Here is a 24423-nt window from a genome sequence, read left to right on the forward strand (position 1 = left end):
TTATATTGTATGCACTTTAAAGGCATACTGTAACCGGATTGTGAGTGAAGGTTTTTTGAAGAAAGGGACATGTTGGGTTAAAACCAAAAGACTAACCTCCAGCTCTTGAACATCAGCGGTTAATGACTGCTCCATTAATCTGTATGCCTCCTCTGCCTTGCTGTGCTGCTGGCTGAGAGCTTCAATTTCTTCATACAAATTCATATTGGCAATCTGAAGAGCATCATGCTGGAGAGTAAGGAGTACAAAGAAAGGTTATTTGTGTTTCAAATGTGTTCATTTTTATTTATGTCAAAACATTTTATATGCTGTATACTGAAATTTCAATAGAATTCTCACACTGTTCATATCAAATAACAAGTCCAAGTTCCCTTTATTCATACTGCAGCCTTAACTTGGTGGCCCTGTAGTAAGTGATGCTGCCTCGTGGATTCAGTGTCTTGGGATCAAATCCCACACCCTACGGAATTTTCACATTCTTTCCGTTCTGCATCTGGCAATTCTGGCTTAGGCTCTGTGTGAGTGAATTGCACCCTAAGCAGGACTGTATCTTGCCTTGCACCCAATGCTTTTGGGACTGGCTTTGGCCGCTGTGCCCATGAGCTGGATTAAGTGAATGTGAGAATGTTTTTATTCTTTATATCACTAATCATCCAATATCTCTAATTGGGTCTCTCAAAACTTTGCCACTTAACAGTTAATGTTTGGTGAGTGTAGTGGCACAAAAATGGCTGCTGTTGCATCATTATGGTGGATGCTACACATTAGTGGTGGTGGCAGTGGCTCCCCACTCATTTTGAGTAGTGAGAAAAGCAATACAGAACTGTAAAGAATTATTTTTATTATTAGTAATGGCGCACTGCACGATAACGTGCAGTAAATACATTTGACTTCACAGTTTTCATACTCTTTCTCTGTACGTTTATAATTTGTTTATTCAGAGGTTGATGCGCTTGCTGCTTCCTGAGCAGATCTTGTTTTCTCCACCCTAGCGGCCTGCTTCTTCTCTTCTTCTGTCAACATTTTTTCGCGTTAAAACTGATTAAGTCAGTGTTTGTGTTGCAATTACTTAGTACGTTTTCCTTAATTTTTCACTTATGCTGGCACTTAAATCTTCAATCTGCCTCAAGAATGATTTAAGTTATGAAAAGGTAGGGGAAGTGACGGCGAAGGTGGTAAGGAATAAGAACTGTGCCAATACACATGCCCCACACGGCCGACCTGCTGGCTGCTGCCGAGAGTTGATTCTACAATAAAATAAAATAAAAATAGAAAGAAGAAAAACCTTGGAGATCAATAATCACCCTGAAAGTGGATAGTAGACACCACATAGTGTATGTGTACGAAATTTCACATCAATAGGTGAAATGGTTTGCAAGCTACAGGTGATTTAAAATCCTGGACAGACAAACAAACAGCCGTGGTAGGGTATTATATAAGATTATTATTATTATTATTACTAAGAAAGAAAGTCAACTGAATATGTTTAATGTTATGAGGAGCCAAGCAAAATGACACCTTTTATTGTAATAATTTTCATTTATTACAATATGCAAGCTTTCGAGGCACCTCAGGCCCCTTCATCAGGCAAGAGTTGCCTCGAAAGCTTCCATATTATAATCTTTTTAGTTAGCCAATAAAAATGTCATTTTGCTTGACTTCTCATTATATCCATAATGTCTAACATGGTATAACACCCTAGTACTGTTTAAAGTTATAATAGTTATGGGGAAATATAAAAATGTTATATAGCTGCATGTTGCATCATTTTAAATTTGTCTCACTCCTTTTTGTACAGCGAATAAACATTTATTTTGTTAAATAAAGTCTTTAAGTTGAGTTCAGCTCTGTTGCTCTGTTTTTCATGGTGTGCATAAGGGAACCTGATAAGGTAAGCACTACCATCCTGTAACAAAAGGGGGCGCCGTTGCTTACAACATAGTCTTTCCATCTGCAATCCAAATGACCACAGCCAGGCGATGCCAGGTGATGCCTGACCATGCCACGTCCATTCTGGGCTCAGAGATGTGTATACCCCTGCCTCAACGGAATCGATGAGACTCGATCTTTGGCCAGCAATTCCGAGCATTAGTGGCTGTTGTTGCTGGCAGGAGCCGATTCTCTGCTTTTGTATATTTTGTTGCCTTTTTCATGACATTTAAAAAGGGTTACCAGGCATTACCCCAAACCATTACCCCAAATCTTGAATCTGCACCTTTCCAGCCTGTTCAGTGTACAAATGGGAAAAGCATGCCACCCTCTTCATAAAATTATTCACCATAAAAGGCCTACGTAAGAAAGATTGTGTTGTGTATGTATTTTACAAAGCAATGTTCAGACTCAAGCATTTTCCTTTAACATTGACCCTTTAGATTTCTTTACATATAAAACAACAAATACCCCAAAACAGTATTTGCATGCCTGTATATGAGACTTGTTGCATTGTACAACAGCATAAACTATATGATAGTAATGAGAAAAATAATGAGAAAAAAGGAGATATTTACTTCTTTGGAAAGTTCAGCATGCTGGTTCCTGTTCAGCAAAATTTCTCTTTCTTTTTCTTTCATGTACGCCAGGTGCCCTTCCTTCAGTCTGTCCAGTTCAGTGTTAATTTCATCGTGTTTAGCCTGCAGTGATAACCTGTCAAACCAATCAAAATTTTTGTTTAAAACCGTTCATAATTCAAGTTCAGCCAACATCTTTTCATACTCACTTTTAAAGTTAAACCAAATAACATCCAACTGTCAGATCCAGACTTGGGTCAGCTTGCTGGGATTTCTGTTAACCAATGGAGATGTTGCAGCCCAAGATTTTAAGTGTGTCACTGTGATCTGTGAGTTTTACTCCACCTTATATTGTTTTACTGAAGATGGGTGACTGGAGCCATGAATAAACAGAGCTGAGGCCAGCTGCCAGGGAGAAAGTATCACTGCCATGTATGCATAAGCAACCTGACAAGGAGATGGAAAGAGACAAGTGGAGACAAATCAGGCAGAGGAGGAGGAGTATCCCATGGCCTGATGGTCAGTTTATGGTCAACAGTTATTGTGTGTTATTTCCATCTACCTTCATGACATCATTCTGATTGCAGCCAGTGTTTGGCAAGTACATGTTCTTATTTTGGAAACAATGATGTGAGAAAAGTATAAAGCTTTGGCGACTGCACAGAACATTAGGATGGAAGACATCACTCTTGCCTGTACCTAAGAACCATGCCTCCCTCACTCTCTCGATGTGGCCAGGAACTTCAGGAACCCACCACTGCACGCTTGGCCATCAGCTTTCCTTCAAAATTATTATTATTGTGAGTGTCCAGCCGATATTAAAAGAAGATAAGTGTATCCTTTCTTTAATGTTACTAGGGAAGGATTAAATACAGGGTGTCCATAAAGTCAGTGTGCAATTTAAAATAGTTGTAACTTTGTAAGTATATGTGATAGAATTTGTAAAAAGGATTAGAAAGAAGAAACACCTACATTTTTTATCGTTCTTGTTAATTTTCAACATGTCCACCATCATTACTAACACAAAGGGTAATACGATTCTGTAGTTCTCAGAAAACATTTTCAAGCTGATTTTCAGTAATACCAGCAATCACATCAGCTCCAAGTCTTCTAAAGATCAAGGTTTGGTTGAATAAACATGTTGAATTTTCACATGTCCCCATAAAAAGAAATCCAATGGAGCCAAATCTGGTGATTGTGGAGGCCAAGAAAATTGTCCACCTCTTCCAACCCATCTGTTAGGGAATTCCTCATGTAGAAACTGCCTAACATGCAAATCAAAGTGACAAAGAGCACCATCTTGTTGAAACACTGTATTCTCTATCAGTCCTAATTGTTCAAGTTGAGGACTAAAGTAATTTTGCAGCATTTCTAAATAGCTATCACCCTTCAAAAAAGAAAGGCCCTACGACTCGATTTTTACCCAAAGCACACCACACATTAACTTTGGAAGAATGTCTTTCATGTTCAACAAACTCATGTGGATTTTCAGTTCCCCAAATACGGCAAAAATAAAACTTCTAAAGATAAACAACTATATACATCAAGCTTTCTAATCTTGTTTACGAATTCTTTCTATCACATATACTTACAAAGTTACTATTTTAAATTGTACACAGATTTTATGGACACCCTGTATTGAATTATATATATATATATTGTATATATATATATATATATATATATATATATATATATATATATATATATATATATACAGTAGGGGGCTCTGCCTCCTGCTCGCTTCACTCGCCCACCCTCGGGTTTGGTTGTTTGGTTTATCGGATATACAATTTAAAGAGATTATTTTCATGGGAATTGTTACATACATTTGCATTATTTTTACTTTTACTTTAAAACTTTTGTAAAAACAATACTTGTCCTTTATTTCTGGCCCCACGTGTGCTTAAATCTCTTTCTCGCTCTCTGCTCACCTTGTAAAGGGGGGGTGGCTGAACGCACACTAAGGAGAAACGGTTGTATCATCTGCTGGCTGGTTGCTGCTGGCAAGCTGCATCTTCAGCTTGTCACGATATGCGTTGATTATTTAAAACTAGAATTACCAGAGCCTACGAAAAAACTCGTAAATCCGTCCCACCTTAAATCGCTTCTTAAAATCGTTCTCACCTCTCTGCCAGCGTCTTTTGTTAATCTAAATGTGCTAATAAAAGAAAAGCTGCAAGTAGCTATTCCATCCCCCCACCGACTTAGAAAGTGCCAAACTTCTCTCGGCTCATGTCTTGATTGATTTTCTGGGAGTGAAGTGGAGTTTTAGAGTGGAAATAATAGATCGTTGTTTAGAACACACGTATTTCATTTCTGTTCCATTTCTACAGTAATCTGTGTAAACACATTGTTAAAACAGAAACGTTTTTTATATTCTAGTAGTAGATGACAAAATGTAGGCATAAACTATATAATGTATGAAGCCTGAAGTCCAAATATCAAAGAAATATTTTCACAGCAGGTACAAATCTAACATAACAATTGCGCTTTTATTCAAAAATATAACTGCAGAAACAAAAAGCCGCCTTAACATGCGACATTGACATGTATTTATTATGACTGCCTCTGTGGAGCAATAGAATCAGCTGCCGACTGGGAATCAAAAGGTCGCAATTTTGATCCTGCACCACTCCGTTTTGAGAAGTAAACTGCTCTTAGTCTTACAATTTTAGAATAAAAACATACATTTGATTTGAGTCTGTAATTGCCGGTGTAATTTATGATACTTGTAAAGGTTAGTTTTTTTATTTTTATTTTTTATTAGTCAGTTTTATTATCTCGCCCGTGTTCATGAGCCCAAACACACCCCACCCCCGCATCTGATACTGCTGTTTTCACATTGACGCGCTATAACAGAGGTAAACTCAGCTCCCTTCTACATCGGAGCAAGAATGCACATACCATTCGTGGCCTGTACAGCAGCTGTCCTTTTGTCACTTCGCATCTCTGCCTTTCGCCTTGTAAATTGGGGTTTGGGGGAGGGGGGTTTTGGGGTATGAATGCACACTAAGGAGAAGCAGTCAGATCATCTGCTGGTTTCCTGCTGCTGCTGGTATATTCTGCTTGTCGCTGTTTTAAGAGCTGGGAGCACATGATGTATGCCTGCCAAAAGCATTCCAACAACTGCTAGCTTAGATGTCCGTGAACTAGTTTTAAATGTCTCACTGCCTTGTCTCGCATGATGTTAAAGTGGCTCTCGCAGCATGTCAAATTGCAATCTCTTGGCACTGAGTCTCATGTTTAAGGTCCCCCTGAGATGCTCCATGGCCAATCTCTTTCATTTCGCGGGTCTTTTAAGTGTCTTCCGAGAAGATCACGTCTCGTCCCCATGGTCTCCCATCCCACAAAATTTTTTTTTATAATAGAGAGGTACATATACATATATTGTGAAGTGTGGGTCACAGACTTGCATGAGAGAGAAGGAGGTGAAGTTTCAATAAATGGAGGGATGGATGTTCATTCATATATACAACAAGTAGGTACAATCAAACAGAAACATTTTTGGAACAAACTAGAAAAAAAAAACTATGTAAGAAAACAAAATGGCTGAAATTGGAATAACTGTGCCTTTTCAGAATATCACTGCTTACCTTGCTTGTCTTTCAGTCCTTAGTTGCTCATTAAGTTCTTCAAGATTACGTTTATGCTTTTCAATGTTCACCCTAAAAAGAAGAAATATTACAACAGACTTAAAAATACTGTAAACGTTTAGTGCTACATCAGACAAGTTGAATCCACACTTTTTAATGTAAAGGTAAAACCTTTAAAACTAATGAAATAAATAAGCTGTGAGAGATGGCCGGCTGTTCATCCCGGCCAATACCCCCAGGCCGCCAAATGGAGCCCTCCCTGTAGCATGGAAGTGCCCCAAAGACTAGCAGGGAATCCTGGACAATGGAGTTTCTATTCCCATAGAATAACCCTGCTGGATATAGTGGGGCCAACCAGAGGACGCTGCAGGGAGGCTCAAGGACTTGCATGTGCACTATAACCCGGAAGTACGTCTTAGTCACAGCGACAGAGGAAATGACATGCTTCTGGGATGAAGAAGGAGAGTTTTATCCGACCCAGAAGTGTTAAGAAGTCACGTGGACAGGGGTTCAGGAGTACTTCCGGGTCATGGACTATAAAAGACAATGAGAAACCCCAGACAAGTGAGCTGAGCTGGGTGGAAGGGTGGCAACGCGTCTGGGAGAGAAGGATTGTGTATTGATTATTGATTTGATTGTGTTTATGAATATAGTGGAGTGGAGAGTGCTTGGTGCACGTTATTATAATAAAAACAATAATAATTGGACTTTTACCTGGTGTGTGGCGTAGTACCTGAGGGTTAAAGGGAGCGATAATGCCTCCTACTGTTACACTGGCGTAGTCGGCAGGATTCCCTGGCTGTCGGTTGGCAGAGAACCTAAATTTAAAACAATTTTGTGTACAGAGAACCCTAAGAAGGTAGCGTCAAAGCACCCGGAGATAGAAACGACACACTCTACAGACAGCGCTGCGATAGTGAGCCTTGCTATACTTCGGTCCGCGATGGGGAAAAAACCTGGCACAAAGAATACTCAAAAGAAACAGACCCTAAATGATGCCGCGAGCATGTGGACATACCTGACGGAAAGTGAGGAAGACAGAACGCTGATTGATGGCGAGAAAGCCGAGCGGTACGGCAGCGGGTGGGCTGTTGAATGTCAGACCTGTATGAACTGGGAATACGGCGTCTAAGTTCGGAGGTATGTGCCGGAAAGACGCCCGAGGCGCCGGGAACTTTCTTTACTTATTTTTCAGAGGCCTGTGTCTGCAGAATTCAGACGGTGAGTCGGACACCTACCTCATATCCGGGCAAGATGGCCGCGATAGCGAGGAGTTGAGCCATTCTAGGAGTCTTCAGGGGAGATGCAAATTCGACGAAAACAATCACATGGACTATCCTGGGGCAGGCTGGGTAAACCGAAAGCAAAACACGGTGTCACCTGACCATGAAGAGACCTGCCTATTCCCCGAAACGGGACACGTGATCGCGCCTGAGGGATTCCGGGAAGGAGAAGGTCAACATCGGTCCATTGGTGAGATTAATGTTTCCCCGACGGAACCAAGCTCTCTGAAGGGGAAGGGGGAGGCGAGATAGGCAGTGGCAATTGTAAATAAAGGTCAAGAGGAGCAGGATGTGACTGAACGGTCCGCCGTCAAAGTAGAAAAGACGGATCACAGTTGGCCGGTAGCGGCCACTTGACCCTCTAAAAACTCCAAATCCCAAGAGCCTGCACGCAACCCAGCCGAGCACGTGCCAGGAGCGGACGTGCTCATTGGCTCCCGGCCGGAAGGTAAGGCAAGTAACGGTTCCAGCCTGCCTCCGGCCAAATTAAATGACATTGTGGGACTGCGGGATCTCAAGAAGTTGCTCGAGCCCGTACACAGTTTCTTCCAGGTTTTGGCGGACATGAAGAAACAGGTGGAGGAGCTGGGAGTGACGGCCGAAGCGCTGCTGAAAAGGGTACAGGACTACCTATAGCGATTTGGTCGGGAGTCTCCCGTCATGATTGATGCGGTGGTATAGGTGAGTGTGACCGGTATCGTACAGCAAATAGGGACGCAGTGTAATCCGGGCCCGCGATTAATAAGTAGCGGGTGCCAAATCACTGCGAGCCCTACAAAGGAATGTGGTGTGATGACAGAAGGGGAGGGGAAGCGCCGATCGAACCGGAACAACTGAAAAGTGCTGTCTCCCAGAGTGATGAGGTGTTGAAGACGCCGCCTCCGATTAGCTTAAGATCAAAGGCCATGCAGACAGCAAAAGGGCTCTCGTACTCTATGGAGTTTCTATTCCCAACCCTGCTGGATACCGTGGGGACCACCAGAGGACGCTGCAGGGAGGCTCAAGGACTTGCATGTGCACTATAACCTGGAAGTACGTCTTAGTCACAGCGATAGAGAAAATGACGTGCTTCCGGGAGGAAGAAGGAGAGTTTTATCCGACCCAGAAGTGCTAAAAAGTCACATGGACAGGGGTTCAGGAGTACTTTAGGGTCATGGACTATAAAACACTATGAGAAACCCCAGACGAGTGAGCTGAGCTGGGTGGAAGGGTGGCAATGCGTCTGGGAGAGGAGGATTGTGTATTGATTATTGATTTGATTGTTTTTATGAATATAGTGGAGTGGAGAGTGCTTGGTACACTCCAAGGAGTGAGGAGGCAACAAAAGGATACGATCAAAGTGGAGCTTATGATATTATTTATCTGGACTTTCAGAAAGCATTTGATAAGGTGCCACATGAGAGGTTGGGCATCAAGTTAAAAGAAGTGGGAGTTCAGGGTGATGTTTTTAGATGGGTGCAGAATTGGCTGAAACACAGGAAGCAGAGGGTGATGGTGCGAGGAACCTCATCAGAACTGGCCGATGTTAAGAGTGGTGTTCCACAGGGGTCAGTGCTAGGGCCGCTGCTATTTTTAATATATATAAATGATTTGGATAGGAATATAAGTAACAAGCTGGTTAAGTTTGCAGATGATACCAAGATAGGTGGATTAGCAGATAATTTGGAATCCGTTATATCATTACAGAAGGACTTGGATAGCATATAGGCTTGGGCAGATTTGTGGCAAATGAAATTTAATGTCAGTAAATGTAAAGTATTACACATAGGAAGTAAAAATATTAGGTTTGAATACACAATGGGCGGTCGGAAAATCGAGAGTACACCTTATGAGAAGGATTTAGGAGTCATAGTGGACTCCAAGCTATCAACTTCCCAACAGTGTTCAGAAGCCATTAAGAAGGCTAACAGAATGTTAGGTTATATAGCACGATCTGTGGAGTACAAGTCCAAGGAGGTTATGCTCAACCTTTATAATGCACTGGTGAGGCCTCATCTTGAGTACTGTGTGCAGTTTTGGTCTCCAGGCTACAAAAAGGACATAACAGCACTAGAAAAGGTCCAGAGAAGAGCGACTAGGCTGATTCCAGGTCTACAGGGGTTGAATTATGAGGAAAGATTAAAAGAGCCGAGCCTTTACAGTTTAAGCAAAAGAAGATTAAGAGGTGACTTGATTGAAGTGTTTAAAAGTATGAAAGGAATTAGTACAGTGGATCGAGACTTGTATTTTAAAATGAGTTCATCAAGAACACGGGGACACAGTTGGAAACTTGTTAAGGGTAAATTTCGCACAAACATTAGGAAGTTTTTCTTTACACAAAGAACGATAGACACTTGGAATAAGCTACCAAGTAGTGTGGTAGACAGTAAGACGTTAGGGACTTTCAAAACTCGACTTGATGTTTTCTTGGAGGATACAAGTGGATAGGACTGGCGAGCTTTGTTGGGCTGAACGGCCTGTTCTCGTCTAGATTGTTCTAATGTTATTATAATAAAAACAATAATAATTGGACTTTTACCTGGTGTTTGGCATGGTACCTGAGGGTTCAAGGGAGCAATAGCACCTCCTACTGTTACAAAGCAAATAAATATACTGTACTGTATATAGTTGGTATTACATTATAATGTTCAGAAGTTCATGCCATGAATGTGTGGCTTCTACTCCCCATACCTCAGATTTACACCTTCATCCTCAAAAACATGCTGGTTAAGTTAACTGGTGACTCCAAATTAGCTATGTATGTGTATGTTGTGCATGTGTGTCTGATGCCCTGTCCAGTGTTGCTTCCTGCTTTGTGCCCAGTATGTTCAGGGTAGGCTTGAGCTCCCTGTGACCCAGACCTGGATAAAGAGGGTCTAAGAATGGTATTGTTGTGTTATGTAGCACATCAGAATGTAGGTTTATTATGTATACAGTAGTGTGTCGTACTTCGAACGATTCTAATTTCAAATGTTCCAGAGTTTGAACGCTACTAAGTTTTCTTGGCACCTCCTAAAGACTTTCACGTCACATTATTGTTGATTTCTAATTGACCTTGTATTAATGACTGAACCCTTTACAGGTTTCCAGCTTGTGCCCAGTGTTTCCAAGGGAGACCCTACCTCAAGATCCTGAGGTCAGTGTCAGGTTAAAGAAATGACCGATGGATATTGTTCCCTGAACAAACAAAAGCACTTCAGGCATCATGTTAGATTTAGATCAATAAGGAAATTGATTACAACAAGAAAATAACTTACAGTCTGTTTTCAGTTAGTTCTGCAATTTCATTCTGTAATGCTTTGGTGTCCATCTTAAGCTTGGCAATGTTTTCCATATTTTCTTCTCTGCAGCGTCTAGACATTTCAAGCCTAAGATAAGACAAAATGAAATCATGAAAAGATTGTAAAGACTTTTAGATTGAAAGTTTTACTCTTTGTAAAAGTAATGGGGCATAAAAATGTTGTGTTTAATTAAATAAATCAGAATCTTTAGAAGAGAAACTTATGGAAGCTTATTTCTACTGCTCAAAAACTTTATCGAGTTATTTTACAAAAGTGTTATGTTATTTCACAATATTTATTGCATTATTTCACAAAATGTCCATGTTATTTCAAAATAATTATTTCATTATTTCTTAATAATTATAGTGCTGCATTGCAGAGATATTGCCTGCTGCTGCCAGTATCAATCACCTGGTGACAGCTATTGAGGTAGAGCTTACACACACACCGCCATGTCATTGGTACAAATTTCTTTTTTTTTTTGATTGGTAGGAATAAGAGGTTAGGAGCACTTACTGATACAGTGCATTGCCACACCAACCACATGACAAACCAACTCAGGATCCCAGCACCTCAGCACCACACAGGTTCAGATGGAATGGAACCAGTGTGAGGGTTTTTATGGTGGCTGGAGTGCCAATTCTGCCACTAACGCCCAGGTTTTTCCCTGAAGGTTGGAGGGCCTACATAACGCTTATGGGATTCGAACCGGCAACCTTCCGATTACCAGTGCAAATCCCCTAGCCTCAGAGCCACCACTCTGCCTTGGAATAAACTTCTACAGAAACTGTAGGAAGGCCGCAAGAGTGAAAAAAATAAAGAAAATCCATTTACTTAAAAATGTTACAGTTAGCCATTGCTTTTACAGTACATGCATTAAAAGTTCAGCCTTCTTAAGTCAACACTTCAGGATTTTTTTTATTTAGCGGGAAATGAAAAGAAAGAAATGTATTACTGGTTACTTATATCCAAGTGTATCTTTGACAAATTGTTTTCTTTTTCTCTTCTGTCTTCATAGATGTCACTTAGTTTTGCCATGGATTGTTGATATTCAAGATTCTTTTCCTCAGCTTCTTTAATGTCTCTTTCAGCCTGCACATAATACGACATACAGTACATAACATAACATTCTCATACCACTAAATCCAATTTAGGGTTGTAGAGAATAACAGTGTAAAGCTTTAAAAAACTGTCTTTATTTTATTACATTAAACAAGCACATCATTATTAGTAATTTAAATGTCATATAGAGAACTATATATGCTATTTAGTGTCAGTAATAATTGCCATCTTAAACCTTTAGCCAAAAATACAGAAATGTTTTTCTCACAGCAAGTAATTTCTTGCTTCTAATAACTGCCAACGGTTTTCTTATCATTATCCTGCAGATCTATAGATTTATTTAGATATTATTTTGATATGTTCACAGCTAAAGCTGCTAGGGTGAGACCTGGGGCCTCATGCTAACGGCGTGCATAGAATTCACAGTAAAACATAGCATACGGACAAAAGTCAAACTGTGCGTACGCACAAAAAAAAATCAGATGCAGAAAACTGCATAAGCAAACTTCCACGTACTTCCACTACATAAATCCCGGTCTGTGTGAAATGTTATGCCTGTGCATGCGCCTGCTGCCCCTCTCAGACTCCTCACACAATTTTGCCTCTTTGAATATGCAAATCAATATAAATATTCCCTTAAGCTCAGCGTTCTGTGTAAAGACAATGGCAACAGCACGGGGAAAAAAGAAGAATTTCAGCGAATGCCAAGTGGAGTCAAGAAAAAACGTACTATTAGTTGGTTTAAACAACAAAAGAAGTTGACCAAAAGTTCAAGCTCAGAAAGTCACACGGTGCTCAAAATAAAAAAGAAGTGGTCAGATATCAAAGTTGCCGTCAAAAGGCAAGTGTTGCCTACCGTCTGAGTGTCATTTGGAAGCTTATTAGGGTACAAAAAAAGAAAAACAAATAGGGACACGGTGGAAAGAAAGCTCAAAATGTCAACTTTAATGTTGAAATTTCCACTTTAATCACGTAGTTTATTTTGTCATTAAAGTACAATGTCATAAACTTCATCTTAAAATTGTTTCATTTACTAGTTTCTCAAATCTCATCATAAATAAAGTAGCACGTTAAATGCTTTGTTTTGTATGTGTTCTTCTGTGTACTCTAAGTATGTGAATTACTTCGTGGTTCTTAAACAGGCTTTCTCTTACACTGACAGGAGACAGAATCCATTACATTCGTGATATTACAGCTTTCTGAACAAATTAAATACTAAGATGTATACTTGATATCATTTTCATGATGACAGGAATTAAAGCATGTATTAAACATGGGGCCACAGTGGCCCAGTGGTAGCGACAAGCTGGTGACCAATTCAAAGATTGTTCCTGCCTCCTGCAAGATGCTTACTGCTCCATGTGTGACCCTCAAAATAATTTATTGCAGCAGTACTGTCTCTTTCAAACGTACTAACACTCAATTCCTGTACTTCATTTTCTTTCTCCAAGTGACCAATTGCCACACAATAAGTTCTTTAATAAATGTAAAACCATCTCTAAGCTTAGAATGCCGATTCTTCAAAGCTTTTAAGGAACATTGAAATATCTTTGTAGTAAATGTTTAATTATTCCATCCATCTATCCATCCAGGGTCATACCAGTTCCAGCAAGCGTACAGAGCAAGGCAGGAACAATCCCTGGATGGGGTGCCAGCTCATCACTACCACTGTCTACCATATCCACATGTTTAATTATTAACAGTATACATTATTTAAATGAAGTTAAATTGTATCTGTATAATGTAATATACATACTTTACTGAATTTCATCTTAAAAATGGTATCAAGAGCTCCAAGAAGATAGTGGCTGGAAATCTAAATCAACTTTGAAGCCAGTCATCATCATCTGTAAATATGCACTCTCTTCTATTGAATTGAATTGAATTCCTTTATTGCATTGCTTTATTGTATGCTACAATGGGATTCAATATTCAAATCCTCCATAAAATTATTTTCCTATAAAATTATGAAAATATCAGTAATAATAATAATACGATAAAAACAATGAAAAATATACAATATGAAAGCATGGCTCAAGTTGTGCAATATTACAACTGTAGTGCAAGTTTACAGTGAAGTACTTATTGTCTTACTTATAAATACAAACAGTCCTACTGGGAGCACTTGATGGACAGATTGAGTGCGTTTATATCTCTTGGGATGAAACTGTTTCTGAACTGCGAGGTCCATACAGGAAAGGTTCTGAAGCGTTTGCTGTATGGGAGTTGTTCAAATAGACTGTACGCATGGCTGAGGCAGCGTGTGCTAGAAGCTGTATTCCGATAATTATCTCCACTCTTGACACAATCTTTCGTAGAGCTTTCCGATCAGCTGATGCATAGTTGTAATTCCATACTCAGATATAGTGGGTTAAAATACTCTGAGTGGTGCACTGAGAGTAACAATGCTAAAGGAGCTATGGTATTTGGAACAGTTTGGCCATTCTGTGCATCATTATATTTTTACAAGTTGATTACAATCAGATGCCTTCAACTAAAAAACGGTATGTGGTTAATTTCAGTGTATTTGATAAAGATGTGTCAGGGACGTGTATGTAAATGTAAAGGGAAGCCACACAGGAACAGCAGTACTGCTTTGACGCTGGAGTGGAGTTGGGCACCCCTGATTTAGAGTATTTATTGTGACAGTCACCCAGATGTTTTCCCTTCTGTATGCATTCAAATGCCTCTGTTTTGATTAGAGATGTTGATCATCTTGCATTACAACCATAATAAGGTATTATGTGCTGTCCCACGAATGTGTAGGGCTTGTCTTTTTTTGTCTTTTTTGGGGTCTGGAGTTAACAAAACTATGGGAAGAATATGTGTGCCACTCCCCATTATAACTTTTTTTACTTCAGTCCCCAGGCAAGAAGAACCCAGCCAATACAGAAACAGCTTAAATCACCACACCAAAACCCCTCTGCTCCATCCTCAATATTAACCCAACCCTTACCAAGAAGAACACAAACAGACGCTGTTGATATAAATGATTCTGGAAAGCCATCTCTAAGGCTTTGGAACTCCACCAAATTACAGTGGGAAAGGAAGGGATTTTTCCCAGGAGAGGTTGGCCTGCCAAAATTACTCCAAGAACATAACAGCCTAAAAACATTAATCACACTGCATGTCTATCTTGCCTTAACAATGGTCAGTGTCCATGACCTCACAATCACTGGATAAAATGGGCTTCATTGGAAATTTTTGGATAACATGTGTCCCATTATGTCTGGCGGAAAGCAAACACAGCATGGTTGTGGTGGTGTAATATTGTGGAGATGCTTTGCTTCCTCAGGACCTGGATAATTTACTGTAATTAAAGGAGCCATTCAATTTTGTATCATAAATCATAAGCAAAAGCCCAGTAACCCATCTGTGATCTGAAACTATAGTTTTATAGTTGAGTCATGCAGCAAGGCACTGATAAAATTACAAAAGCAAGATCACATCACAGTGGCAGAAATTAGCAAAATTAAACTTCTGGACTGGCCTATGCAGATTCAGACCTATACCCAATATGAAATCTGTGAGACACCTAGCTGCTGTCTCTCAGAGGCTTGTCTTCTGATTCTGCTGTGGCTTTGGGTCTGCCAGATCTGTTGCTGTGGGAGTTTCCATTAGTTTCCAAGTTGTTGTTGATGGTGTAGGAAACTGTACTCACTGACACCTTGAGGCTTTCTTTGCAATTCTTTTAAAGGAAAGACCTTCATTTTTAAGGGTTATAATGCTCTGTCAGTCTTCCTTTCATTAATTGTCATTTTTTGCCATTTTGATAGCAATACAGGGTGAAATGTTGTCTAAATAATGCTTCAGAAGGTGTAGCAACTCAGTGTTTTTATACAGACAAAGGGTTTGGAAGTAATCGGAAAAGGTTGGGACATCTTTAGCAATTGCTTGTCTCAGCTTTCAAGGCTAAATTAACTTCCATTGCTGTAGAAATGCTGCAAGTTGTTAAACTCACTACTTGTTTGCCTGAATTATAATTTGTAATTAAATTACTTGTAAGTTTTTGGTAGCCTAAACACTTTTTTAACCTGTGGTTGTTTACTGCTTAACATTTTGCCATTTCAAAATAATTATTGGACTTGAACTGCTTAAATTTCAATACAAACTGGGAAAAAAAGAGGTGCTCTAAAACCTTTGACCAGTAGTCTATATACTGTACAGTAGTTCCTTTCCGCATAAAATAATAAGATATTAATACAAAGACTCTCGTACATTTAAGAAATACTTTAAAGAGCGATCCCTGCCCCTTCCGGTAAGCACAAACGTCACACAGCCAACCCAATGAAAGGTTTTGATGGTTTTAAAAATGACAAGAACTACCTTTTTGAATGGCCTGCTCTTATCATCATAATCAGAGCTCCATTATTGTGGGCTTGTTTGTTTATTTTTATATATTTGTTGTACCCAATTGGGGTTTTGAAGGTTAACGATTCAATCGATGGTGTTAATGTGCCCAATTCAAGTATATAGAGTTTGTTAATTTAGCTTTTATCATTTCTAATGCCATTTTGTGTTCTCGTTGTTAGAATGTTTCTCCCAGTTTGTAGGGGGGGGTCTGCCCTTAATGTTAAAACACAATGGGTTAAAAGGTCAACAATTAACATTGTCACCTCAACTGAGTTTGCTGATAACACAAACCTTCAAGAACGATTTTGCTTTCTAAAAATATCTCTCTGGTTTTGAATGCTTCATCTGTATTTTCGACTACAGATTTTGCATAGTGCTGTTGGTTTGTCTGTATCGATCCCATTGATTTTCACAGTTTCATCTCTTGCTTTGTTTATTGACTACATTTTTTCTCCAGATCATTTTATTTTTTCCGCCTCTGGCATAATGCCTATAGGATTTTAATTTCACTTACACTGTTGCCAAATGTGCTAAGTGAGGATCGACTGTGTACGTGTGGTATATAAAAACACTCAAATTGAAGTTTTCTATTTTTTTTTTTCTTCATGCTTTTATGTGGTCTAAAAAGCTACTCATGAACCACTCCCACTCCCAGTGACCATTTCCCTCATATGTGAAGTACAGCACTTCTAAGGAGTTTCAAATCCCCCCAGTTAGGCAAAAGGTCAGCTTGTCTTTGATGAGCATTTTGAAAGTTCATATTGGGTCAATAAAAGCTCTTGGTACAAAACAATCTGAAATTGTAAAAAAAGGAAGTAGTGAAGGGATATTGATAGCCATTACCTTTTAAAACAGCCACTTTGGAAAACATCATACATGATGGTGTCATTAGCTCTAGTCTATGCAGCAAATATCCTAATGAACGCTGCAGTTATGTGCAAATGAATCCATATTACATGATTACTGGATTGTACAGCCACTCTACATGCATTCACAAGGCATACTGACAGACAGAATGAATTAGTTTATGTGTCTGACTACTTACATTTCTATGCATGAGTGAACAACTGAATTGCTATTAGGTATCTGACAAAATGTGCAGACTTTATCTAACCGCAAACATAAGAAAAACATTCCGTATACTCGCTAATTCTCCTTTTTGAAAGCTCCTCATCCAATTCAGAGTTGCAGGAAGCTGCCAGCTATCAATGCAACACTGGCCACAAGGTGGGGACTAACAATGGATGACTTGCCATTCCACGCACGGTCCACTCACATACCATGCTCACACTCACAATGGGCTAATTTAGAATCACCAGTTACCATGACACACAAATCTTTCGCATGCTAAAGGAAATGACCTCACAGGCAATGTCAGGTTGTGGGTGGTGGGAAAATGACTTAGGGGGGTGTATCGATTGCTTTATTTATTTAATGATTTAACTTGATTGTTATTACAACTTATCTTTTAGCCCATACCCGTGCAAGGTCCACACGTGGAGGCATAAACCAGCTTAATTAGATTGCTGGAGAAGCGGCAGATGTGGTAAGCAGCTGGCACCAGCTGGAGTTGAATCAGGTATGAAAAGTAGCAAGTTAGCGCTGAAAAAGTGTTGTGTTCCATTCTGGAAAGAAGGAAACTGAGTGAAAGTGAACACTGGTGGGAGAGATAGCAGGATAAAGGAAAGGGAAGCATTGGTTTGGCTGACCACCTATTAAAGTGCCAGACCGAGTGCGTGAATGCTCTGTGCGTTGGCTGAACTCTCATTGGTTGAGCTGCACAGCTGACAAGAGGGTGTGAGAGAGCTAGGGTTTGGTCTTCAGAATACCCAGAGGGTAAAGCACCCCGGGAACCAAGGAAGCTATTAGCAGTGCAGTTTGGATCTGTGTGATGGGTCAGGGATGTCATGAGTTCAAACAGTGAAGTCTCCTGCTGTCCTGACTAGGACAAAGAGAGGAAATGAAAGGATGTAAAGGTTTTACCTGTACACTGTTGGTGTTTTTGTTTTTTTAGATTATTCCTGGATTATTTATTTGCACCCAAAAGACACCACTCTATTTTCCACAACTCACATCTGATCGCTTGCCCTCTAACCATTCATTTTCAGATTAACTGTGCTGGAATCCATTTGTGTCACATAGATTTGTGCATAAAGTGGGCTTCAAGTAACAAAAATAAAATTCAGTCTAATTCTGGACAGACGATGAACATTTATAAGAGCTGCAAATGCCGCAACAAGGAAATTTGCTTTGACATGGAGGTTTTATTATTTATACAGCAATGTAGAGGTAAAAGAAATTGACTAAAGGTTTCCAGATGCAAATTGAGGGGCAAAAAGTCAGAATAAAAATCAAACCTCCATTGACATATTAAATGAAACATCACAATAATGAGAGAGGAACATGACTTCAGAAATCACCATGGAGTGATGCCATGGATTTTAAGACTGTGGCCTAGCTCAGCTGGACCTGGATAAGCAAAATGATACCATCACTGGTAAAATGAACAAATGGGCTGTTTGTGCAGAACGTTCACATGAGATTGTCAAAAAATGAATGTGCGCTCAGAAACAGTCTTTTGAAGGCGGAAGAAATTGATAGGCTGTGAATTTCATGTCTGCAGGCTTAAGCTGCAAAACCATCCTCAGAGAATACGTACAAAATAGCCTTTATGTTTGAAATGGAAAAACACATCATATAAAATTAAAAAAAAAAAGGTTATAGCACCAGCTTCAGCAGTCTTGGTCTGAATCCTGGTCCTGTTCCCCATATTTAACAAAATTCTGTATCAAGGGGAGAACCCTGTTTCATCTTAAAACTGTGATGATGTGACTTAAAACCAGCGTAGGTGGAGTGTGAGAGAGTGTCATTGACTGACATCTTGCTCAGAGCTGGCTACTGCTCTACACCCAATGTTGGGATAGGCTACAGTCACAATAAATCCTGATTTGGATAAAGAAGATGTCAACAGTTAATGTACGTGAGCATATTAATTTCAGCAATTCTTTAGTACAGCAATAGTTAAATGTGTACTGAAAAAAATTGGAAGAATCTATACTAATAAAAGGCAAAGCCCTCACTAACTGACTGACTGATTCACTCACTCACTCACTCATTGACTGAAGTTGGAAAGCTGAAATTTGGCAGGCTCATTCCTTACAGCTTACTTACAAAAGTTAGGCAGGTTTCATTTCGAAATTCTACACGTAACGGCCATAACTGGAACCTACTTTCGACCATATATACGGCCATAGCCTGCAGCTCGGTAGCCGTGTGAGTTGGAGTTGCGTCACGCATCATCACGCCTCCCACGTAATTGAGTGCCTGCCCATATAAGGTAAATATTCACGGGTAAAGGACTGTGCTTATGCAAATGAAGATGAGATGGTCTAGTCTTCATTAATATGTAATGTGAGCTTCAGAGGCAAAATAAAGAGCAGTAAAGACTCCAGTCAAGGACATCAAAATTTACACCACCAAAAGAAGATTTTTTTACAAGGTAATTCCATCTCTGAATTAAAAAGGTAATATCTGATTATGAAGTGTCAAATCAGGAAGAAGAAAAGAAAGTAAAAGTGAAAACTGAAATGGTTAATTCTGGTGCAGTTCTGCATTGTAGAAATTTTAGACAATCAGTGTTGGTGTAATCATTTTGTTCATGTGTTTCTGAGCCCTTTCTGTCAATGCTTACTTCCCATTATAAGTTTGTGGGTCACTAAATCCAGTTCTGTCATTTAAATTTTGCTTGGAACTCAAATTAAGCGAGATCTTTTCTGGGCCTATTTTTTTTTTTGTTCCTGGATGTCACCATCTTGAAGCTCCATTGCCAGGATGCAGCAACTGTTTGCTGGGGAACGCGGACCCAGAAGCAGTGCAGTATGATGTCGTTAGCATAACACTTTAAAAGCAAGCGCCTCAGATTCATCTTCATAAAAAGAAGGAAAGACTTCTTGCAAATGAATGGTTTATGTCACTAGATACTGGGGTCTTCCCAGACTGTCTTAAGACTGCTGTAATTAAACCCCTACTTAAGAAACATAATCTCGACCCCTCAGCTCTTGAAAATTTTAGACCCATCTCTAACCTGCCTTTCTTAAGTAAAGTTCTGGAGAAGGCAGTCATTATGCAGTTAAATGACCACCTAAATAAACATGCTATTCTTGATAAATTTCAGTCGGGTTTTAGAACAAATCACAGCACAGAAACTGCACTCGTTAAAGTAGTAAATGACTTGCGGGTAAATGCAGACAGAGGCCATTTATCTGTTCTCATCCTCTTAGATCTGAGTGCTGCATTTGACACCATTGATCACAACATTCTTAGAAATCGCCTTAGTCAATGGGTGGGCCTCTCTGGCAGTGTCTTAAATTGGTTTGAATCCTACCTGACAGGGAGAAAATATTTTGTTAGTTGTGGGAATTACAACTCGAAGACACATGATATCCAATATGGTGTTCCACAAGGCTCAATCCTGGGTCCGCTGTTATTCTCAATCTACATGCTTCCGTTAGGTCAGATTATCTCAGGGCACAACGTGAGCTACCACAGCTATGCTGATGACACACAGCTGTACTTATCAATAGCACCTGATGACCCCGATTCTATTGATTCACTAACAGAATGTCTGACTAGTATCTCAGAATGGATGAATAGTAATTTTCTCAAGTTAAATAAAGAGAAAGCTGAAATTTTAGTGATCAGCAATAATGGATACAATGAGGCTATTAGAAATAAACTGGATACATTAGGATTAAAAGTCAAGACGGAGGTAAAAAGCTTAGGGGTGATTGTTGACTGTAATCTGAATTTTAAATCACATATTAATCAGATCATTAGGACAGCATTTTTTCACTTAAGAAACATACAGTAAGTAAAGTTAGACCTCTTATATCACTGAAAGATGCTGAGAAATTAGTTCACGCGTTTGTTTTCAGTCGACTAGATTACTGTAATGCACTCCTCTCTGGACTACCCAAAAGATATAAATCGTTTGCAACTAGTGCAGAATGCAGCTGCTAGAATCCTAACTAGGAAAAGAAAATCAGAACACATCACACCAGTCTTAGCGTCACTACACTGGTTACCTGTGTCATTCAGAATTGACTTTAAAATTCTGCTTATGGTTTATAAAGCCTTAAATAATCTCGCCCCATCTTATATATCGGAATGTCTGACACCTTATATTCCAAATTGTAACCTCAGATCCTCAAATGAGTGTCTCCTTAGAATTCCAAGAACAAAACTTAAAAGAAGTGGTGAGGCGGCCTTCTGCTGTTATGCACCTAAAATCTGGAATAGCCTGCCAATAGGAATTCGCCAGGCTGATACAGTAGAGCACTTTAAAACACTGCTGAAAACACATTAATTTAACATGGCCTTTTTATAACTTCATTTTAATCGTAATTTAACTTAATCCTGATACTCTGTATGTTCAATTCATCATAATAACTATTCATGGTGGCTCTAAAATCGGTACTGACCCCTACTCTCTTTTCTGTTTCTTTTTCCGGTTTCTTTGTGGTGGTGGCCTGCGCCACCTCCACCTACTCAAAGCTTCATGATGCTCCAACAATGATGGACGGATTAAAAGGAAAAAGTCTACGTGACCATCATCATCATCAAGCCCTTCCGTGAGAATCCTAAATTCAAAGAGGACTGTTTCATTTATGTTAGGTAGAATGCCCAGAGGGGACTGGGCGGTCTCATGGCCTGGAATCCCTACAGATTTTATTTTTCTCCAGCCGTCTGGAGTTTTTTTGTTTTTCTGTCCCCCCTGGCCATTGAACCTTACTCTTATTCGATGTTAATGTTGATTTATTTTGTTTTATAATTATGTCTTTCATTTTTCTATTCTTTAATATGTAAAGCACTTTGAGCTACTGTTTGTATGAAAATGTGCTATATAAAATAAATGTTGTTGTATGTTTCAAATCATCTTTTTGATTATTAGACTTAAGATTTATGGTTGACGACTACAATTTTGTTTTCTTCCTTCAGGTTTGATGAAAGACAGGATGGACCTTGATTGCTGAAATTTGGTTTAAGTTGTTCCTTCTCCTGGTTACCTTCATTTGTTTTTACTTCCGTTCTATACATTATGCATAATCCTCTACGCATGACAATCAGCTTGAACTTGAAACCTTTGAAGAACACTGCTTGTGTTTTGCTCTGCTCTATGGCAAAGTGAAAACTCAATGACAGATTTAGAATTCACTAGTGTAGAGCAGATACTCTGCTTTTGCCCATTCCTGAAATTCCTGAATTTCCTCACGACACAATTGTACCAAACTGTCATTTAAACGTACATATTGGTACTGGAGATTATCTGTGGCAAAGCCAAAAATAGTGTATCTACTACACTGAATAGACTAGTCAAAAAAATACCATATTATATACACTTTCGCTGCACAGTCTTATGCTGCATCCATATGTTATGTTATATGTGAAGTCAAAGTTGCGATGTTTCACTTTTCCACATCACTGTGGTTATTTAAATTTTTGGTTTGGAGAAATGCATGGTGGCTGTTGATTTGTTACTTGGTCTGTTAAAAAAGGCAATTAAAGATAAACCTTATACTTTTATAGAAATGAAGTGCATGACTAAGAGGCCATACTAATGTATTAAATATTTACCACTTTGCTCCAAATGCAATTAGAACACAAAAATGGTATTTCTGGCTGACCAGGTTATATTTTTTATTTTATACAATGGACTAAAGGTGAAAGGTCAGCATTACAACTTGGAGAATTAGGATACCTTTGTTTTCGCCGAATTGTCTCTGACTTGTAGCCTTGAGTTTGTAGGGCATTCATGTGAAATTTCTGACTCTGAAAGTCACATTTACTATCTGTGTGATTAGCATGTGAACACAACATTAAATACTGTACATCCTAGGGGAACTACAATTCCCAGCACTCAAACTACACATTGGAGTCATGTGTCAGGAACTAACAGATTTCTTTATTTCTTCACAAGATGGTAAGAACATTATTATAATGGAAGATTTCAGAGCTGTGATAATTAAGATATTTAATTTTTATTTGATGTTGGACTGAAATGTCATTTTGCAGTTTTCTGCAAATATACTCTGAAAAGTTGATTTTAATATTTAAAAATCATCTTGGAAACACTGATTAGAGAAAGCTGAACAATTAATCTTCAGTTTATAAAAAGAGAGAAATGTTTTTTTTTCTTATGTCTTTTGTTATAGAGAAGGAAAACGTACAGATGACTTGGTTTTTCCTTTAGCTACAGTGCACTCCATAATGTTTGGGACAAAGAGACATTTTTGGTTGATTTCCCCCTCTGTTCCACAGTTTAAAATTATAAACTAAACAATTAGATGGGATAAAAATGCACATTGCAGACTTTCATTCAGGGGGATTTGCATAAATTATGGTCAGACCATGTAGAGATGACACTTTTTCTACACACTCCCACCATTTCAAGGCACCATAATTTTTGGCAATGGCAGATCTATTAAAGCAGTCATACTGTATTCAGTACTCTGTCGTACATCCCTTGCATTAAATGACTGCTTGTAGTTTGTGATTCATAGACATCACCAGATGCTGAGGATCCACTCTGGTGGTGCTCTACCAAACCTCTAATGAAGCCATCTTCAGCTCTGGCTTGTTTCAGGGGCATGTCCCCTTATGTTTTCCCTTCAGTATATGGAAAGCTTGCTCAATTGGATTTAAATGGAGTGCCTGGCTTGGCCATTCGAGATGTTTCCATTTTTTTATTTTTGACAGACTCCTATGTTGGTTTAGCAGTATGTTTGAACAAATGACCTTGTTGTAGGAGGCATTTACTTGAACCTGAGCAGATAAGTTGTTTCCATACACCTGTCAGCAGTTCCATCATCAATGAAGAGAAGTGTGACAAGGCATGTAGCATCCTTACATGTCCAACCTGTAACACACCCACCGCCATGTTTAACCGATGAGGTGGTGTGCTTTGGATCTTGGGTAATTCCTTTTTGTCTCTACACTTTGTTCTTGCCGTCACTCTGATGCAGGTTCATCTTTGTCTTGTCTGACCACAAGACCCTTTTTCCCGAATTCTGTAGGCTCTTTTAAGGACTTTCTCACAGACTGTAATCTGGCCATCCTGTTTTTGTGGCTAGTGGTTTACATCTTGCAGTGTGACCTCTGTATTTTGTTCATGAAGTCTTCTGTGGATAGTTGTCTCTGAGGACTGTTTCTGATCTGATCAGACAGAGGTTTGGGGCTTTTTCTTGAACATAGTGAGGATTCTTCTGTCATCAGCAGTGGAGGTCTTCCTTGGCCTACCACTCCATTTACGATTACTGAGCTCAATAGTGCATTCTGTCCTTAATGTTATTCAGACAGTTGATTT

At 39.3% G+C, this 24423-nt stretch overlaps 1 protein-coding gene across 1 annotated transcript in view; it reads right to left on the minus strand.

The window, feature by feature from the left end:
* ccdc175 (coiled-coil domain containing 175) overlaps positions 1–24423 on the minus strand; it is a 52440-nt gene that overhangs the window by 12892 nt on the left and 15125 nt on the right. Inside the window, exons 9-13 of the mRNA XM_039741483.1 lie at positions 11602–11738; positions 10623–10733; positions 6104–6175; positions 2508–2643; positions 97–228 (exon numbers count right to left, since the gene is read on the minus strand). Coding sequence (XP_039597417.1) covers positions 97–228; positions 2508–2643; positions 6104–6175; positions 10623–10733; positions 11602–11738 — 588 coding nt within the window. The remainder of the gene's footprint in view (positions 1–96; positions 229–2507; positions 2644–6103; positions 6176–10622; positions 10734–11601; positions 11739–24423) is intronic.

The sequence above is a fragment of the Polypterus senegalus genome, chromosome 18 (assembly GCF_016835505.1).
Source record: "Polypterus senegalus isolate Bchr_013 chromosome 18, ASM1683550v1, whole genome shotgun sequence".
Taxonomy (NCBI): Eukaryota; Metazoa; Chordata; class Cladistia; order Polypteriformes; family Polypteridae; genus Polypterus; species Polypterus senegalus.